Source organism: Dipodomys merriami, unplaced genomic scaffold (genome assembly GCF_024711535.1).
Source record: "Dipodomys merriami isolate MVZ:Mamm:240054 unplaced genomic scaffold, mDipMer1.0.p SCAF_5, whole genome shotgun sequence".
Classification (NCBI taxonomy): Eukaryota; Metazoa; Chordata; class Mammalia; order Rodentia; family Heteromyidae; genus Dipodomys; species Dipodomys merriami.
Window position 1 is genome coordinate 67460604 of NW_027206068.1, and position 18756 is coordinate 67479359.

General features: G+C 37.8%; 1 protein-coding gene across 3 annotated transcripts in view; it reads left to right on the forward strand.

The window, feature by feature from the left end:
* The window catches only part of Trim24 (tripartite motif containing 24), a 99193-nt gene that overhangs the window by 22455 nt on the left and 57982 nt on the right, over nucleotides 1-18756 (forward strand). For all 3 annotated transcript variants that reach the window (XM_069996865.1, XM_069996866.1, XM_069996868.1), the window contains exon 2: nucleotides 15468-15586. In XM_069996865.1, coding sequence (XP_069852966.1) covers nucleotides 15468-15586 — 119 coding nt within the window. The remainder of the gene's footprint in view (nucleotides 1-15467; nucleotides 15587-18756) is intronic.

The window sequence follows — 18756 nt, forward strand, 5'->3', positions numbered from 1 at the left end:
AGATCTGAGGTGCCACAGTGGAAAGAGACTCAAATTTCAGAAATTACTTGGCAAAACTCTTTTTTTTTTTTTAACTTCTGCAGAATGGTACACAACCAATAAGTCAAGAGAAGCAAGCACACTGGGCAAGCAGTTGCTTCAGGGTTTTGCTTTTTGTTTTTTGTTTTTTAATTTTACTTTATTGTAAAAGTGGTGTAAAAGGAGGAGTTACAGTTACGTAAGTAAGGTAATGAGTACATTTCTTTTCAAACACTGTTACTCCCCTGCTTTTCCTCCTACCCCCTCTCTCCTGCCTGCCCCAGGTTTTGTCCCTTATGTGTCATTGCTCCGTATTTCAGTTAATCAGAAGTCAGGGTCACAGTATTATCACAGAACTATCAAACAAACCATATTAGATATCTTTGTTTGGTTCTTGATCTCAAAAGCTTTCAGCATAAATATGAAACTTGCTGTAGGTTTAGGATTTAATGAGTATGGCCGAACATACAACATTGGACAGATGAGATCCACAGTAGTTTATTAACTGGATGGAGAGGACATTACAGACAAGGCTCCCAGGAGTTGCACTTTAGATAAAATGAAGAAGAGAATCTGGGAGGTGATTCTTGCTTTCTTTATGCCAGTTCTGGGGTTTGAACTCAGCCTGAGCATTGTCCCTGAGCTTTTTCACTCAAGGCTAGTATTCTACCACTAAAGCCACAGCTCTACTTCCAGCTTTTTTTGTGTGGTTAATTGAAGATATGTGTCTCATGGATTTTTCCTTTTAGGGGAGATTTTGAATCCTGAGTAGCTGTGATTATAGAGTGAGACTGTAATATTAGTGGTATTATTAGTGGTATCTATCTATTTTGCCAGTCCTGGGGCTTAAACGCAGGGCCTGGGTACTATCCCTGGGCTTCTGTTGCTCAAGGCACACCCTATCACTTGAGCCACAGTGCCACTTCCAGCTTTTCTGTTTATGTGGTCCTGAGGAATTGCAAGCCTTCTGCCACTAAGCCACATTCCCAACCAAGTGATATTATTCTTTACACATCTTTTATGATTTGATTTGCTACTCTTTTTTTTCTTTCCCCTTGGTCTGGACATACCAGTTGCCTTAAGTTTACTGATTCATTGAATGCTACATAGTTGGAGGAATGAGGCACCACTAACTATATTTCAAGACATTTGAAATAATTGTGAAACCAAAGAAGTGATTTATTTGATTTCTCATTTACATTTGTAGCACGGATAATCTTTTTGCCAGTAGTAGAGCTTGACCTCTGAGACTGTCCCTCAGCTCTTCAGCTCAAGGCTAGCACTCTACCACTTGAGCCACAGCACCACTTCCAGTTTTCTGGTGGTTAATTGGAGATAAGAGAATCATGGACTTGACTGCGTGGTCTGGCCTTGAACTGTGATCCTCAGATCTCAGCTTCCTGACTAGGATTACAGGCACAATCCACCAGCACCCGGCTAGCATTGATAATCTTCTAATGTTGTACCTCTCAATTACTTTCAGGTTATGGAAATGTACACCATTTCTGACCAGCAGATACAGGGACTATTGATAAAGAAATGCTCATGCAGTAAAATAATCCTTTATTTCACCTAGGAGCAAGGAGTGAATCTGACAGAGATAGTAATATCAGGAGGTGTACATTTCTATGCTCAGATTGTCCCCGGGGTAAATAAACAAAAGGGGCACAGTCCCAGGTAGATAACAGTGTCCAAAAGTGCTAAGATAAATACTGTCAGGCATTCATTTCTGTCTTGACAGGATTAATGCAGGACAGCCAGTCAGTCACCACAGGGCTCTAGGGTTCCCACATAAATAAATACATCTTTATAAAGAAAACAATAGTACCCTAAATACAAAGGCAGAGGGTTTCACACACAAAAATGATGTTAAACCTTACAATAAGATGTATACCAATTAAAACTTGGCAAGATAACTTTTTTACCTATCAGGCAATAGTTCAAAAATTTATCAATGTATTTTGAGACTTTAAGAAATAGAATAGCATACATTTCTAATGAAGATACATATAATTTCTAAAATATTGTAGGGCCTTTTATCATTTGACCCACTTGTAGAAATCTTTTTTTTTTTTTTTTTGGTCAGTCATGGGGCTTGAACTCTGGACCTGGGTGCTGTCCCTGACCTCTTCAGCTTAAGGCTAGCACTCTACCACTTGACTGCAGTGACACTTCCAGTTTTCTGAGTGAAATCTCAGATAAGAATCTCACAGACTTTCCTGCTGGGCTGGCTTTAAATAGAGATCATCAGATCTCAGCCTCCCGAGTAGCTAGGATTACAGGCATGAGCCACTGGCCCCTGGCTTTTAGAAATCCATTTTAAATATACATCTGCTGTTTATGAAGTGTGATGTAGACAGTACTCATTATGTTATTTGTAATAGCAAAAGATTGGAAATATCCATCAGAGGACATTTGCTGTATAACCATGATATGATACAATCTACACAATGTGAGGAAAGCAAAAGGTTAGGTTTATATTTACTGATAAGAATATAAGGGGCTGGAATGGTGACTCAGTCAGTGGTAGAGTACTTACCTTGCATGCATGAGGCCCTGGGTTCGATTCCTCAGCACCACATAAGCAGAAAAAGCCAGAAGTGGCGCTGTGGTTCAAGGGGTAGAGCGCTAGCCTTGAGCTGAAGAGCTGAGGGACAGCGCCCAGGCCCAGAGTTCAGGCCCCATGACCGACAAGAAAAAAAAAAAAATGACTATGAGAAAAAGCTTTAAGTAAACAAGAGTACCAAGACCATACATACTATGTCTACCTTTTCATGTAAGAAAAGAAAAATGTTTGTGTACAGAAACTTGTAGGAAAAGAAAAGGTCTAGGAAGAACAAATTTGAAAACAAGGTTTTCCAAGTAGCACTTGGAACTGAGTTTTTTTTTTAACTTTTGAGCTCATGTAAGTGGTTTATGTATTTATAAGTAAGCTATCAGCATTTTTACTTTTATGAAAAAGGGAAATCTAAACCTAAAAGTAAATGAACTTGTGAACCTAAAAAAACAAAATCTATCAAATTGGCAACATCACAGTATATTGTTGGTTTTCTTCTTAAGTCTGTGTGTTTTTAAACTAGAGAATCTTATTGAATCTTTAGTTTCTGCTGAGTTTAAGATTCTGGCCCGCGGGTTCTTCTCACTTGGAAGATAGCACTGATTTCATTTGTTGTTGCTGGGAAGATGTTGGCTACCCGGTTTTCATCTTTTTTTATTTTCCTGAGAAGCCATCCATTTTCTTTGCTTTTAAGATTTGTATAATACATCTTATTTTATTTTGGATTCACTCATTCTGAAAATGTTGTAGAATTTATTATTTTCTACAGATTTCTTTGAGACTCTGATTAAAGACTTGTTATACATTCTCTATGTATATACCTATTTTTGGATTCTATTCTGTTATGTGCATTTCTGATCTCATCTGAATACCACTCTTTTCTTTTTTTGCTGACACTAAGGATTGATCTTTGGACCTCAGAGCCTCACCCTTGGTTTTTTTTTTGACGATTCTATTCTTCCCTCAGCCTCCCAAATACTGGCATGTTACAGGCTTGTATCACCATACCCAGCCCCTCCCTGTCTTCATTACTCTAGCTTTATACTAAGTTCTTGGAATCACATAGCATAAATCCTTTAATTTGTTATTTTTCATAATTTTAGAATCAATTTGTCAATTTTTACAAAAGCCTGAGGAGATTTTAATTGGGATTGGAGTTTTGGAGAATTCAGCCATATTGAGTCTTCCAATCTAAGAATATTTTTTAAATGTATCTTTTAATTAGATCTGCATTAATTTTTGTTTTGTGGTTTTCACTATATAGGTCTGACACATGCTTTGTTAAATTATCCCTATTTCATACAATCTTTTGTGGATTCTTGAAGATTTTTTAACATGTACCGTATCATTGGCTGTGAATAGAGTTTTATGTCTCTTTCAATCCATTGGCATTTTTTAACTTGCTTTTTTGTATTCATCAAATAGCTTTAAATAGGAATGAAGAGCGTGGGCATCTTTGCTTCTACCATTGAGATAGATCCTTGGTCTTTTTGTTTGTTTTCTTGAGAATCTCCCTATGTACTTCAGGCTGCTTGAACTCATTCTTTATGTAGCCCGGTTGGCTTCAAATTCTGTATCTTTTTTCCTTAGTCTCCAAGTGCTGGGATTATAGGTGTGTTTTCCCAGCTCATGTAATTATCTTTTACGTATATCTGTATTTGCCTTTCTAATATTTTGTTCATCATTTAAAAAAATATTTGTTCATGAGTTATTGATCTCTAATTATCTTTTAAAGTTTTTAATTGTTATTATAAAGGTGATGTACAGAGGGGTTAAACTTACCCAAGTCAGGTAAAGTATATTTCTTTTTTGGACAATGTCACTCCTTTGCTCCCATATCATCCCCTATATCATAGTTCAGTTTCAGCATAGTGTCCAGTGAGTACCACTGCTGCATTTGTTCACCCTCTATTTGTCTGTCTTTATAGTGACTAGCTCTCATTTTAGTGCCATGCATGGTAATACTGGTCTCAAAAGTTGGAAAGTGTTTCTTTCTGGCTTTTCTAATAGAGTTTAGTTAGCAATGGTGTCTTCTTTCAGAATTTATTATAATTTAACAGTGGAGCCCTTTGGGTTTAGAGTTATCTTTGTGGAAAGGTTTTTAATTACAAATTCCATTTATTTTACTGAGATAGGCCTATGTAAGTTTTTTCCTTTTTTTCCAGAGATTTGAGTAATTATTTGTCTAAGGATGAAGCCACTTAATCAAGTTGTTCATAATACTCCCTTACTACCTTTATATGATCTATGACAGCTGAAGAAATGGCCCTACTTTTTATATTTTTCATTTTGGTAATTTTTCTTTCTATGTTATTAATTTTTATTGACTTGTTAAGAACTTGTTCTGGTTTCATTGATTTTTTTCCCCCTCTCTGTTTTTCCATTTTCTTTTTTTTATTGATTTCTGCTTCTTACTGGTTTTTTCTTTCTTTAAACTTAATTTGCTCTTTACCTAGCTTCTTGAGATAGAAGCTTAAGTCAGATTTATATTATAACCATTCTTTTTTTTTGGAGGGGGGGTGGAGGGTCCAGTCATGGGGCCTGAACTCTGGGCCTAGGCGCTGTCCCTCAGCTCTTCAGCTCAAGGCTAGCGCTCTACCATTTGAGCCACAGCGCCACTTCTGGTTTTTTTCTTTTTGCTTATGTGGTGCTGAGGAATCAAACCCAGGGCCTCATGCATGCAAGGCAAGCGCTCTACCACTGAGCCACCTTTCCAGCCCCAGATTTATAACTATTCTTAACAAATGAACTATGTAGAAGGAATTTGTATAATTCCCATATATTTGAGGATTTTCTAATTCTGTCTGTTATGATTTCTAAGTTAATTTCATTTTAGTCATGGAACATTGTATGTTTTTAGTTCTTCTAAAATATGTTTTATTGTTTACAACATGTTTTATTTTCTGCTGATATTGCGGTTCCTTAAAGGTTGGTCAAGATCTTTTTTTTTTTTTTTTTTTTTTTTTGTCGGTCATGGGGCTTGAACTCCGGGCCTGGGCGCTGTCCCTCAGCTCTTCAGCTCAAGGCGAGCGCTCTACCACTTGAGCTACAGCGCCACTTCCGGTTTTCTGGTGGTTTATTAGAGATAGGAGTCTCACGGTCTCTCCTGCCCGGGCTGGCTTTGAACCTCGATCCTCAGATCTCAGCCTCCTGAGTAGCTAGGATTACAGGCGTGAGCCACCAGCGCCCGGCTGGTCAAGATCTTTGATTCAAGTCTTCTATATCACTTGATTTTTTTCAACTAGTATATTGATTATTGAGAAGACAGTAGAAATTGTCAATCATGAATTTGTCTGTTTTTTCTTTTCTGTGTATGTGTCTCACTGTGAACTTCTGTTAATTAGGTTTATCATTCAGCAGTGTTTTATCATTCAGCAGTGTTTCTAGTGTGTGTCCTTTTTGAAGTCTACTCTTTTTTTTTTTTCTTTTTGTCAGTGGTGGGGCTTGAACTCTGGGTCTGGGCATTGTCCCTCAGCTCTTCAACTCAAGACTAGCGCTCTATCACTTGAGCTACAGTGCCATTTCTGGTTTTCTGAGTGTTAATTGGAGATAAGAGTCTCACAGACTTTCTTGCCTGGGCTGGCTTTGAACTGCAATCCTCAGATCTCAGCCTCCTGAGTAGCTAGGATTACAGGCCTGAGCTACCATGCCTGACTTTTTTCTTTTAATATTTATTTATTTATTTATTTATTTATTTATTTTGCCAATCTTTGGGCTTGAACTCAGGGCCTGGGCACTGGTCCTAAGCAGCTTCTTTTGCTCAAGGCTAGCACTCTACCACTTGAACTACAACGCCATTTCTGGCTGTTTTTGTGGTACTGAGGAATTGAACCCAGGGCTTCAGACATGCTAGGCAAGCACTCTACCACTAAGCCACATTCCCAGCCTTGCTCATCATATCTTAAATTGCATTTTTTAATCACTTGCTGAAATCTAGTGAGACAGACTCAAACCACACATTTCATGAAATGGGTTTTTTATTCACAGATAGGCATCAGAACAGTAGAACTAAGCACACATTTGCAGACTAGTCCACCTAAGGATTAGGAAAACTCAGCCTAGGTTAGATATTGTCTTTGTACTGCAGGTACAAAGGGGCAGGTAAGCAGCTTCTCTCTTGGGTATTAAAACCCAGGTTCAGCAATTCCTCTTGGTGGTGGCAGAATTAGCCCTGGCAGAGGAGTCCACGTCAGGGGGGAAAAAAACAAAAAACCCAGTTTCAACATGATTCACTGGTGTAAAATATTGAAGAACAACTTCTTTGTGAGGGAGACAGGAGAAAATGGGATGTTACTACCAACTCCTACTTATCTCAAGGTACTCATCACTCACTAGCACATTCTACAGTTATTCTTGAGAAAATGTAAGAAAGTCTGAGAACCAACTCTGTCTGAAACCATTTGGAGTATTGCCATTGCCATGAGCATAAATCACTCAACTCTTCAGCTCAGGGCTAGTTCTCTGCCACTTAAGCCACAGAATCTCTTCCAGCTTTTTCTGCCTGTGGTGCTGAGGAATTGAACCCAGGACCTCATGCATGTGAGACAAGCACTCCACCTTCCCAGCCTCTTTTTGTTAAAATGTGTATTTATCCATACTATTTCTCTTTAACCTCTCTATGTATATTTAAAAGTAGGTTTCTAGGCTAGTTGTGTAATTTAGGTGTAAACCACTTGCCTAGCACGTGTGACACTCTGGATTAGATACCCAACATCTCAAAAATAACAATGGTAGGAGGTTTCTCATAGCCAACATTTACTTGAACATTTACTTGGCTCCTTTGTTATACAGTCATGATCTACATGATCTACATAACATTTTGGTCAATGAAAGACCAGAAACAATGGCAGTTTCTAAAATTACATAATGATTTGCAGCTATCTTAGTTTTTATAAGTATACCCTATGATTCCACAATGACAAAGCTCTAATGACACATTTCTGACAACATACTATTGTTGCTAAGAGATGTACATACAGCATGTATAAAAGGACCTTGCCAGAGCAATGATTTGTATCTTATAAATTTTCTCCTTTTTCTAAATTGTGTATATGTGTGAGAAAGAAAGAGGATACATAGAAACAGATACAGAGAAACAGACAGATGCAATAGATGCTAAGAAATCCATCTCATGGTTTGATTCTTTAACTCATTTTCTTTTTTCTTTTTTTCTTTTTTGTCCATCCTGGGTGGAGCTTGAACTCAGGGCCTGGGCGCTGTCCTTGAGTTCTTCCACTCAAGGCGCTCTACCACTTTGAGCCACAGTGCCACTTCAGTTTTTGAGTGGTTAATTGGAGGTAAGAGTCTCATGGAGTTTTCCTGTCCCGGCTACCTTCAAACCATGATCCTCAGATCTCAGCCTCATGAATATTTAACTCTTATGTCTTTGATCCATCCCACAATTTTTATTGATTTGTAGAACTGCACAACTAAAGAGGGGCTAACCAATCCTAAGTCCTGTAGAGGTTTAGAAACTAAAACTTTACAAAAAAAGGAATCAGCAGATCATTGTCATATAGCAAAACCCTAAATCTTATAACATTTGATTTGTAGGAAAAAGAATAAAAGTGCATGCTAGTTAGTTCATTTTGAATCCAGTTACTTTTTAAGGGTGTAATTAGTGAGCTATCATTAATTTCCTACAGCAGTTATGTTTTATGACCTTATAATTAGATCCAAACAGGCTTTGTGATTCCACTCAACACAGAAACTTAAATTTAGAAGGGTAATGAACATACATAATCAACAGCTCTTTTCCTTTAAAATGCAGGCAGTGTTAGTTCCAACTTAATAAACAGTTGGTTTCCTTGTTTAGTTTGTTTCCAGCACATATTCTGAATTCCAACTGTTTGGTAAGAGAAACCATTTATAGCCTCTGCTTTACTATTTTTCTTTAAAGTTTACACCCTGCTTTCCTGTCTGATTTCAGATTTTTCCCTTTTCAAAAAGAGGAGTTGTCTAAGTCTCCATGGCAGTTTCACCTTTTTCTAGGATAGTATGGGGAAGGATAGCTTCCCCCAACTCGGGCTCTAATGTGTTTGCTGTGTAAAGTTTAGTTTTCCATTTTTGTTTGTTTTTGTACTGAAAGGTACACTTATGGTTTGAGAATGAAGTTCAGGTAGATGTGCAAGTTTGAGAATCACTGACTTTTTTACTTTGTTGTTCCTTCTTAGATGGTGGTATATCTATGACTCTGAATTTATTTAAAGCATTGGTAGGTCAGTCTTGGAGGAGGAAGTCTAGTAGATGAGGTCATGCTAGTCCTTTTGGAAAAAGTCAACACTTATCATCTGATTTTAGTTAAAGGGTACAGGACTTAATATACAGGTTTACCAGGTATTGATCCAGATTATAGAGCCTTCATATGCATATCATTGCCACAACAATCCATCCTCAAAATTGTTCTAATGACTGTGAAATATTTACTAGAACACAGCAAGGTTTCAAATGTGGTTTTAACCATTGTTTTGATTGTTATGTGTTACTGTTTTACAGAACTGACTCAAAAGATTATGTCAATATTGTAAACAATAGGACTAATCTAGGTCTGTAAACTCCATGATGGTTTTTGGTCTTGTTTTGTCCTGTCTTTTCTTGTTGTTACGTTTTGTTTTTTTGTGCTGGGGAGTTTGCATATGTTCTATCACTGAGATAAACCCTGAACCAACCTGTGTTTTTATTTAAATTTTTGCCTCTAGAAATCTGTACCAGATAGGACATGAGAGAGGATTCAAATCCCAGATTTGCTGTTTGGTATATGTGCCCATTGGCAGTTCACGGCAACACTTACCTCACCGGAGCTGAGGTGCTGTGAGAGTGACTGATTTTAGACTCCTCGAGTCTCAGTGCGAGGGCACACTAACTAGCAAGTCCTCAGCTTATGCCTCTGTTCTGGGTTTTAAAAGCTGTTTAGTTCGGGAAAGCTAGACTTAATATTTAAGGAGACCTGCTTCTCCCATCCTCTCTGCTAAGCGTAGCCACTAAAATATAAAAAATTTATTTGGGTTTGACCCTTTAGTTTTGTTTTGTTTTGTAGTACTGGGGATCAGATCTACGCAGAACCCTTGTACATGCTAAGAAAGTGCTCTGCCAACTAAGCTACACCACCAACCCCTATTATGAAATGTAATGAGATACAATGTGTGTTCTTCTGGAATTTGTTTTCCATTTAAAATGTTTTTTTTTTTTTTTCTTTTTTGGTATTTTTCAGTCGTGATATTTGTTGTTTTGTGTTTTTGTTTTTGTTTTTTTTCCAATCATGAGACTTGAACTCAGCTGAGGCCTGCGTTCAGTCCCTGAGCTCCTTTTTGCTCAAGGCTAGCACTCTACCACTTGAGCCGCAGTAGCACTTCCAGCTTTTTCTGTCATTAATTGAGGTAAGAGTCTCATGGACTTACCTGCCTAGACTGGCTTCAAACCTCAATCCTCAGATGTCAGCCTCCTGAGTAGCTAGGATTACAGCGTGAGCCACTGGCATCCAGCTTCTTGAGGGCTTTTATAGAAAATACTGTCATGAACATTGTTGTTTTCTTTTTGTTTGTTTTGGTTGGCATGGGTCCTGAACTCTGGGCCTGAGCCACTGTCCCTCAGCTCTTCAGCTCAAGGCTAGCACTCTACCACTGGAGCCACAGTGCTACTTCTGGCTTTTTCTGCTTATGTGGTGCTGAGGAATCGAACCTAGGGCCTCATGCATGCATGGCAAGCACTCTACCACTGAGCCACCTTCCCAACCCCTGTCATGAACATTTTTGAATGTGTTTCTTTATGCTGAAATGTAAGTTTCTTCGTGGTGATTCTCACAGGATATATGCATTATTCTGAGATTCAAAAAACATACTGAGCACTATGTGCAAGGTATATTTGTAAATACTTTGGAATATTAGTGAGCAGATAAAAACTTCTGACATTGAGTGTATAGTCTACTTGGAATAACCAAGTGGTCAAGCAGTAAATATAAATACCTAAAATAGAAGGATTAAATAAATACCAAGGAAAAAATAAGTAGGATAAGGAAAGGCAGGTTTCTTCAAAGGTGACATTTTGAAACAGACTTTATAGAAGCTATGTACTTTTTAAAAGTTTTTAACCTACTTAAATAACAAATGGAAATAAACATAGCTACTAAAACACACAGTGATAAATAATTAAAAAAATTTTAAGGTCCACCATTATTAAAGAGTTATTTTTCTAATTCAGATTTTAATTGTTCCAGATTCTGGAAAGATATACTCTAAATGTTGTTCTTCTGATTTGTGTAAAGAAACTACAAATATACTTAGACTTGAAAAGGTGAAAATTATATTTTCTCATTAACTTTATGGGGAAGAAAGTATTGTCAAGGTAGGGTTTACTTGGATTTAAGTTGACTTAGAATGTGAATTCATGACCACTCCAAGTAAGATTCTTTTATAATTCACTAATGTCCTATCAGTGATAATGTTGTACTCCGTTAACCTATGGCTTTTGAACATGTTTTTGTAAAGTACAGTAGGACATGGCATTGATTCTAGTTAGCTGGTTATAAGTTCATATTTCAGCTCCAATAATCTTTGGCCTTGGTCAAGTTAGTCATATTCCTTGGTCTGTTTCTTCTGCATCTGTGTCATAATGATAAATTGATACAAAGAAAGCACCAAGTTTTGTGCATTTGAAAACTTTCATGAGAGATTGTAGATATTCCGTCATTTACACAATTTGTCTTAAGTAACAATATTACAATATCAAAACCAAGAAATTCACTTCAGGACAATAATGCCTTTAGTTCTCTATCACCCTATCACATTTGTAGATTTGTCTACCCACTTATGCAAAATAACCCCGCTTTAAAGGAGGTAGTTTTTTTCCTGAATCAAATATGAGTGATTAAGGACAGGGACAGAGATTCAAGTTACTTTGAATTATATGTTCTGAAATGAAAGAAAATTAAAAGCCAGGCACTGGTGAGTCACACCTATAATCCTAGCTATTCAGGATGCTGAGATCTGAGGTGGTTCAAAGTCAGCCCAGGCAGGAAAGTCCATGAGACTCTTATCCAATAAACTACTCAGAAAAAGCCAGAAGTGACACTGTGGCTCAAGTGATAGAGTGCTAGCCTTGAGCAAAGAGAGGCTTATGGACAGAGCCCAGGCCCTGAGTTCAAGCCCCAGGACCAGAAAAAAAAGGCAAAATTAAAAGTCCATAATCCAAATAAATTAATGAGGACATGTGGTAGAGTGCTGGAAAATATTCTCTATAAATTCCAGAAGTTGCCAAGCACCAGTGGCTGCTGATACTTGTAATCATACCTACTCTGGAAGCTGAGATTTGAGGATTATGGTTTGAGATTTGAGGATCAGTAAAGTCCATAAGACTCTTATCTCCAACTAACCTCCAGAAAGCCAGAAGTAGATCTGTGGTAGAATGCTAGCTTTACACACAACAGCACAGAAACAGCCACCAGGACCTGCATTGAAGCTTCTGAATCAGCTCCCCTCCCCCAAACAAAAAATGTCCAGATGTTAGAGCATTAATAGCTTTTAGAATTGGCAATCTGCTTTTCATCATACTGTGTAGCAAACAAGCTTAACAGTATATCCTGAGAGGTTTACCCTAATAGTCATGAAAAATTTGGTCACATAAAAGGTTCAAAGTATATGGCTACTTTTATGAATGCCTAAGGTAGACTCAGATGATTTTGGCTCCAATCATGCAACATTCCATCTCTCCATGATGTTCTACTTAGTTGAGATCAAATAGTCTGCAGTATCTTTAATAATTCAGAATAATAATTCATCTTCACATCACCATGCCAATATTCTGTCACCACAAGAGCTTTCCTTTCCTCCTTCTCCCTCCCACTCCCGTTGATAATTCCTTCCAACTTTGTCCTGTTACCTGTTAAGTCTTGTCATTTTACTAAAATGTATAAGTGAAGTCTTTTGCAAGGGACCTTTAAAAATTGGCTTTTTTCCATTCAGACTGATGCTCCCAAGATCCATCCAGTTGATGTATATGCTTATTCATTGCTGATTAATATTTTGGTTTTTTTTTAATGTTTTGGTTTTGGTTTTGGTTTTTGTCCGTCATGGGGCTTGAACTCTGGATCTGTGTGTTGTCCTTCAGCTCTTCAGCTCAAGGGTAGTAGTGCTCTTGAGCCACAGAGCTACTTCTGGTTTTCTAGTGGTTTATTGGAGATGAGTTTCACACTTTTCCGCCCAGGCTGGCTTTGAACCTCGAACCTCAGATCTCAGCCTCCTGAGTAGCTAGGATTACCGGCATGAGCCACAGGCTTCTGACCACTGATTAATATTTCTTGGTATACATATACATGTTTTTTAATCATGAACATTTTCAGGACTTAAGTATATTTCTCTGGAATACTCAGGAATGCATTTGCTGAGTTATATGGCAAACTTATGTATTAAACTATTAAAGCAGCAGCTGTTTGACTTTTTTGTTTGGCAGTTTGTAAGAAACACAGTTTGTTCACATTTTTTGCCTGTTTGATTATTACCCTCATTTAAAAAGAATTTTTTTAGCTGTTCTAATAAGTATGTAGTGATATTTTACTGTGGTCATAGTTACATTTGGCTAGCAGCTAGTAATATTTGGAGCAACTTAGCATGAGTTTATTTGCCACGGTGAAATATCTCATGTCTTTTGCCCATTGTCCATTATTTTTGCTGTTGCATTGTGAGATTCTTTGTATAATATAAACCTGATCCTTTGTCAAGCACGAAATTTGCAGATATGTTCTCCCAGTGTGTGTGTGTCTTTTCATCTTCCTTTTGTAGAGCAAAAAAATTATTAATTTTGATGATCAGGTTCTCTAATATTTTTTATTGATTGTATTTTTTGTGTTATGTTTAAAAACACTTTCCCACAGTTTTCTTCTAATTGTTTTGTAATTCCATAGTTTACATTTAAATCTGATGTACATTAAGTTAAACTTGTATGAAGTATGACATTTCAGTTAGGTTCAGCTTTTTACCCTAGGACTACCCAGGTGTTGCTGTACAATTTATTGAAAAGACTTTCTTCCATTAAATTGCCTTCACATTCTGTCAAAAACCAGCTTGGCTTCCTTATGAGTTCCTTTGGGGGGTTTTCTATTCTACCCCATTTATTTTTGTGTCCTCCCCAGTATCCCTCTGTCTCAATTATTATGTCTATGTACATTTCAAAAATTGGATGTTGTGATTATTGTCACTTTGTTTTTCAAAATTGATTTAGCTATTCTAATGCCATTTTCCTTTCTATAGAAAATATTTAACCTGTCTACAAGTGCAAAAAGTCTTGTTGGGATTTTGATGGGAATGTATCAGCCAATAGATCAATTTGTGGGAAATTGACTTCTGTGTTGAGTCTTCAATTTGTGGATACTTTTATACTTGTCAGTATAAAGATACTTTGCAGTTCTACCAACCATTTGTTGAAAATACTGGTATGAGTCTGTTTCAGGTTTTCTATTCTGTTCTGTCTGTTCCTGTTGTCAGTAACACATACTCCTGATTATTCTAACTATAGTCATCTTTCATTATCTGGGGCGATAAGTTCCAATCATTTAGCAAAATCCAAAGATGGTCAAGTCTCATATTAAATGGCATAGTATTTCCATGTAGCCTTCAATCATCCTTCCTTAATATTTAAATAATAATCTCTAGAATATTTGTACTAACCAGTACAGTATACTATGCTATGCTGTACTATACTATATTTTCTTAGGGATTAATAGCCCAAAATATCTGTAAATGTCTAGTACTGATGCAATATTTCATATGCACACATTGGGATCACACATCCTCTGTCCAGGACACACCTCCAATGACCTTGTGACCTTCCACAAGGCATCTCAACAGTCCCTTTGCTTAAGTACCACCTTAACAACTGTTAGGTTTGTGGTTAAATCTCATTTATTAGGTGAGTGGCCTATGTTTAGGGAGCATTGGCATTTTTGCCATCGTGAACATGAAGATGTCTTCGTTATTTTTTTTTTTTTTTCGGTCATGGGGCCTAAACTCTGGGCTTAGGCACTGTCCCTCAGCTCTTCAACTCAAGGCTAGTGCTCTACTACTTAAGCCACAGGGCCATTTCCGACTTTTTCTGCTTATGAGGTACTGAGGAATTGAACCCAGGGCCTCATGCATGCTAGGCAAGCACTCTACCACTGAGCCACCTTCCCAGCCCAATTTTTAATGTTTTTGAATGTAATAATTTTTAAAAGAATTTCAAATCTTTAAACTTTTTTTTTAGTTTTGTTTTTTGCTTATTTATTCTTCCGTGTCAGGCTTGAATTCAGGCTAGAGACCTCTTTCCATTAGCTTTTTTGCTCATGGCTAGCACTGTGCCTCATGAGTCACATTTCCATTTCTGGCTTTTTGATGGTTAATTGGAGATGAGAATCTCAGATTTGTCTGCCCAAACTGATTTCAAACAGTGATGCTCAGATGTCAGCCTCCTGAGTGTCTAGGATTACAGGTGTAAACCACAAGCACCTGGCATGGTTTAATTAAAATTTTTGTTTGTTGTTTAATATATACATATAAAATTGATGCTTGGATTACTTTGTGTTTGTTCTTAATGCATTTCATTGAAAAATTCCTTGTTTGTAAAATCCTATTCTCTACATTCCTGTTTGAAAACCAATGCTAAAGAAGTCATTAAAGAGTAAAACCAGTAGCCAGGGGGGGGGATATTTACTTGGAGAGAGAACATGACATTTAAGATGGGGAGGATTTATGGGCTGAAAGTATGGCTTAAAGTGCTAGGCACTTGCCTAGCATGTGCAAGGAAGCAAGTATAATTTTAAAAACATGGAAATCATTAGAAACAGATTATACTTTAGAAGACAAGTACTGGTTTAATACTCAATGTATTTGCATTAAAACTTAGAATGCAGTTTTGTCTTCCCCAGTTGGAGTTATCCGATGTCCAGTGTGCAGCCAAGAATGTGCAGAGAGACACATCATAGATAATTTTTTCGTGAAGGACACTACTGAGGTTCCCAGCAGTACAGTAGAAAAATCTAATCAGGTAAGTATATAAATCTCAAGCTTCTGTGCATTATGATGCAGCCAAAAATACTGAAGGATTCTGCCTAACAGGAGCCACACTTTAGACCTTTCATCTTGGTGTCGTAAGCAATAATGAATAATTCAACTAGGAAATCAAACAATACAGAGCAGAAGCCCCTGGTTCCATCTCCCATGTCCTGGCTTCCTCCGCCATTGAGAAACACTATTGTATATTCAGCATTATTTCATTTCATTGTACTCAGTTACCATGTATTAATTTTTTTTTTAAAGAAAGTCTTTTTGGCCAAGTGTAGTGGCACGTGGCATATGCCTGAGATATCAACAGTTGGGAGATTAAAGCCAGCCTTGCCCGGTCAAGAGCAGCCTGGAAATCCCAAGCCAGCCAGGGCTATATGATACGACCCCTGCCTCTTACAAAAACACATATAATAATGGTAATAATGGTATTACTTTGAAAGCTTTATTTGGCAATATTGTACAAGCTCTTTGATTTAGATACCCCATGGTATCTTTCTTTTCTACTTCTATAACCCACACTACAAATACTTGTTTTTTGTGAGGTTTTGTTTGTTGATTTTTTTTTGTGGAGAGAGGGTATAGTACCAGGGCTTGAACTCAGGACATTGTACTTGCTAAGCTGAGTTAGTTTTGAGATGGAGAGATGGAGTTTAGTAAATGTTTCTGCCTGACATGTCCCTGATCCTCTAGATCTTGACTTTTAAAATAGCTTAGAGATGTAGACCCCCAGTGCCTTGGCATACCCTACCAATTTTCTTTTTGTAAAGCTGATGTATAGAGGTATTGCTGTTGCACAAGTCAGGTAATGTGTATATTTCCTTTGTACAGTGTCACTTCCTCTTTCATTCTGTTTTTCACCACCTTCTTGAGTCACATCCTCAGCCGTTTTTTCTTTTTTCTTTCATCGTTGGTTTTTTTTGTTTTGTTTTGTTTCATAATTTAGTGCTTGTCCTGGGGCTTGAACTCAAGGCTTCTGCCCCTTTCCTGAGCTTTTTTGCTCAAGGCTAGTATTCTGCCACTTGAGCCACAGCTCCACTTCTGGCTTTTTGCTGGTTAATTGAAGAGAAGGGTCCTGCTTTTAAATGGCTTTGAGCCATGATCTCAGCCTCCTGAGTAGCTAGCATTACAGGCAGGAGCCACCAGTGCCCAAATGTTTAAGAATGATGGCCTAGTTTGCCTTTCGAAATAGGATCTCTCATACCTTTATTAGCCTGGGCTGGCTTCCAGCTGAGATCCCCATATCTAGTGCTAGGATTACTGCCATCAGCCATTGTGCCCAGCCTTGTTTTGTTTACTTTTGACATGAGATCACTAACTGACTGGCTTCAAATTCCTGAGGGCTGGGATTATGGGCATGCACCACCATGCCTGGTTTCGTTATGTGGCGGGAAAACAGAGAAGCCACATTTTGAGAGGTAGAATTGGGACAGTCTATTAGAAGGCCATTGAATGCAGGCAGATTCCTGTTACAAAGGCCCACAGCCCACAAACATACTTACCACTGTTAGAAAGGAAAGGAAAGAAGAAACAGAAAAACAATGCCAACAAACCAGATCAACCTCAAAGGAGAGCTAAAGTAGGACACCATGGTGACCAGAGAAGCAGCAGGAGACAGGACATGGGGCACGGCATACCGACAGCTGAGCTGGTCTGGGCCTAAATAGGGGGTCAGGTCAGGGGGCAAGTTCACAGGAAGCTTGAGAGTTCACCACCCTAGACCTGCAGGTCCAATAACATATTGTCCAAGTCCCCACCCCTGCCTCTAGCAATTCAGTCTCACCTATCACCTGGGAGCTGGGACTTCCCTGCCTCCATCATGAAGACAAGATGGTGCCAATTAGACCCAATTTCCCATCATCCCATCATCCATCACGTGGCCATTCATCTACTTCAGTTTAACACATTGAACATTTCTATTTTCCTCTTAAATCTAGACATCAGGCTGCTGTGGATAACTTGTAACAGTCTAGTAGGTGTTAGTATTTGCCAAGTATAGTGTATTGGTCTACTTGTGGATTTGTGGATGACTCTTAGACAGTTCCTCAGATTTAGAACTGAAGACCTAGTAAGGTACTAAATCTGGTTAAATACTGTTTAGCTAGTTATCACCTGATTAAGAAATGTTTAATAGCTATACTAATCTTAAATTTGTTATTAGGACACATGGCTAATTTCTGTGCTCTTTGTTTTATTTTCAGTTTTTATTTTTGGGAAAAAACCACAGGAATTTAGGGTTCACTTTATAAGTGAACAATAGCCACTTCTCATTAAAATTCTTCAAAAGCATCCACAATTCTTTCTAATGTGGGAAGACCACATTAAAGCCCACACCAGGCCTTTTGGAGGGGATAAACTTTCTAATTGTTATGAAATCAGCTTTAAATAATAGAAATTAATTAGTCTGGTAGCTCAACAATAGATTGTGTATATAAGCATTTAGGACACACACACACACACACACACACACACACACACACACACACACACACACACACACACACACACACACACACACACACACACACACACACACACACACACACACACACACACACACACACACACACACACACACACACACACACACACACACACACACACACACACACACACACACACACACACACACACACACAGCTTATCAATCATCATTATGTTGTTCAGTTTTCTAGGCCTTTTAGGAAAATAAGGAAGTCTTTTTATTAAATTAATAAAAATGTAAGTATATATTGATATTTTAAGTCAAATTTAGACTTGTAGGAGTTTACTTTTTTGCTTATGTTTATATCTTTTCTATATTATAAATTTTTGTGCTTATCTTGGGGATTCAACTCAGGGCTTGAGTGCTGTCCCTGAGCTTCTTTTGTTCAATGCTAGCCCACTACCACTTGAACCATAGTACCACTTCTGGCTTTTTCTGAGTTGTTTTGAAGGCAGCTCAGCTGGCTTCAAACCCTGATTACAGGATTACAGGCATGAACCACCAGCACACAGCATAGAAATCTTAGTTCTTAACTACACTGGCAATAATTATTTTCCAAAAAAAAGAACACATTATATATTTTAGGTTATATTTTTATGCAATTGGCAATTGTTTAAATCCTTAAAATCCTCAGATGTTTTCTGAAAAGATAAAAAAGAATATTTAAA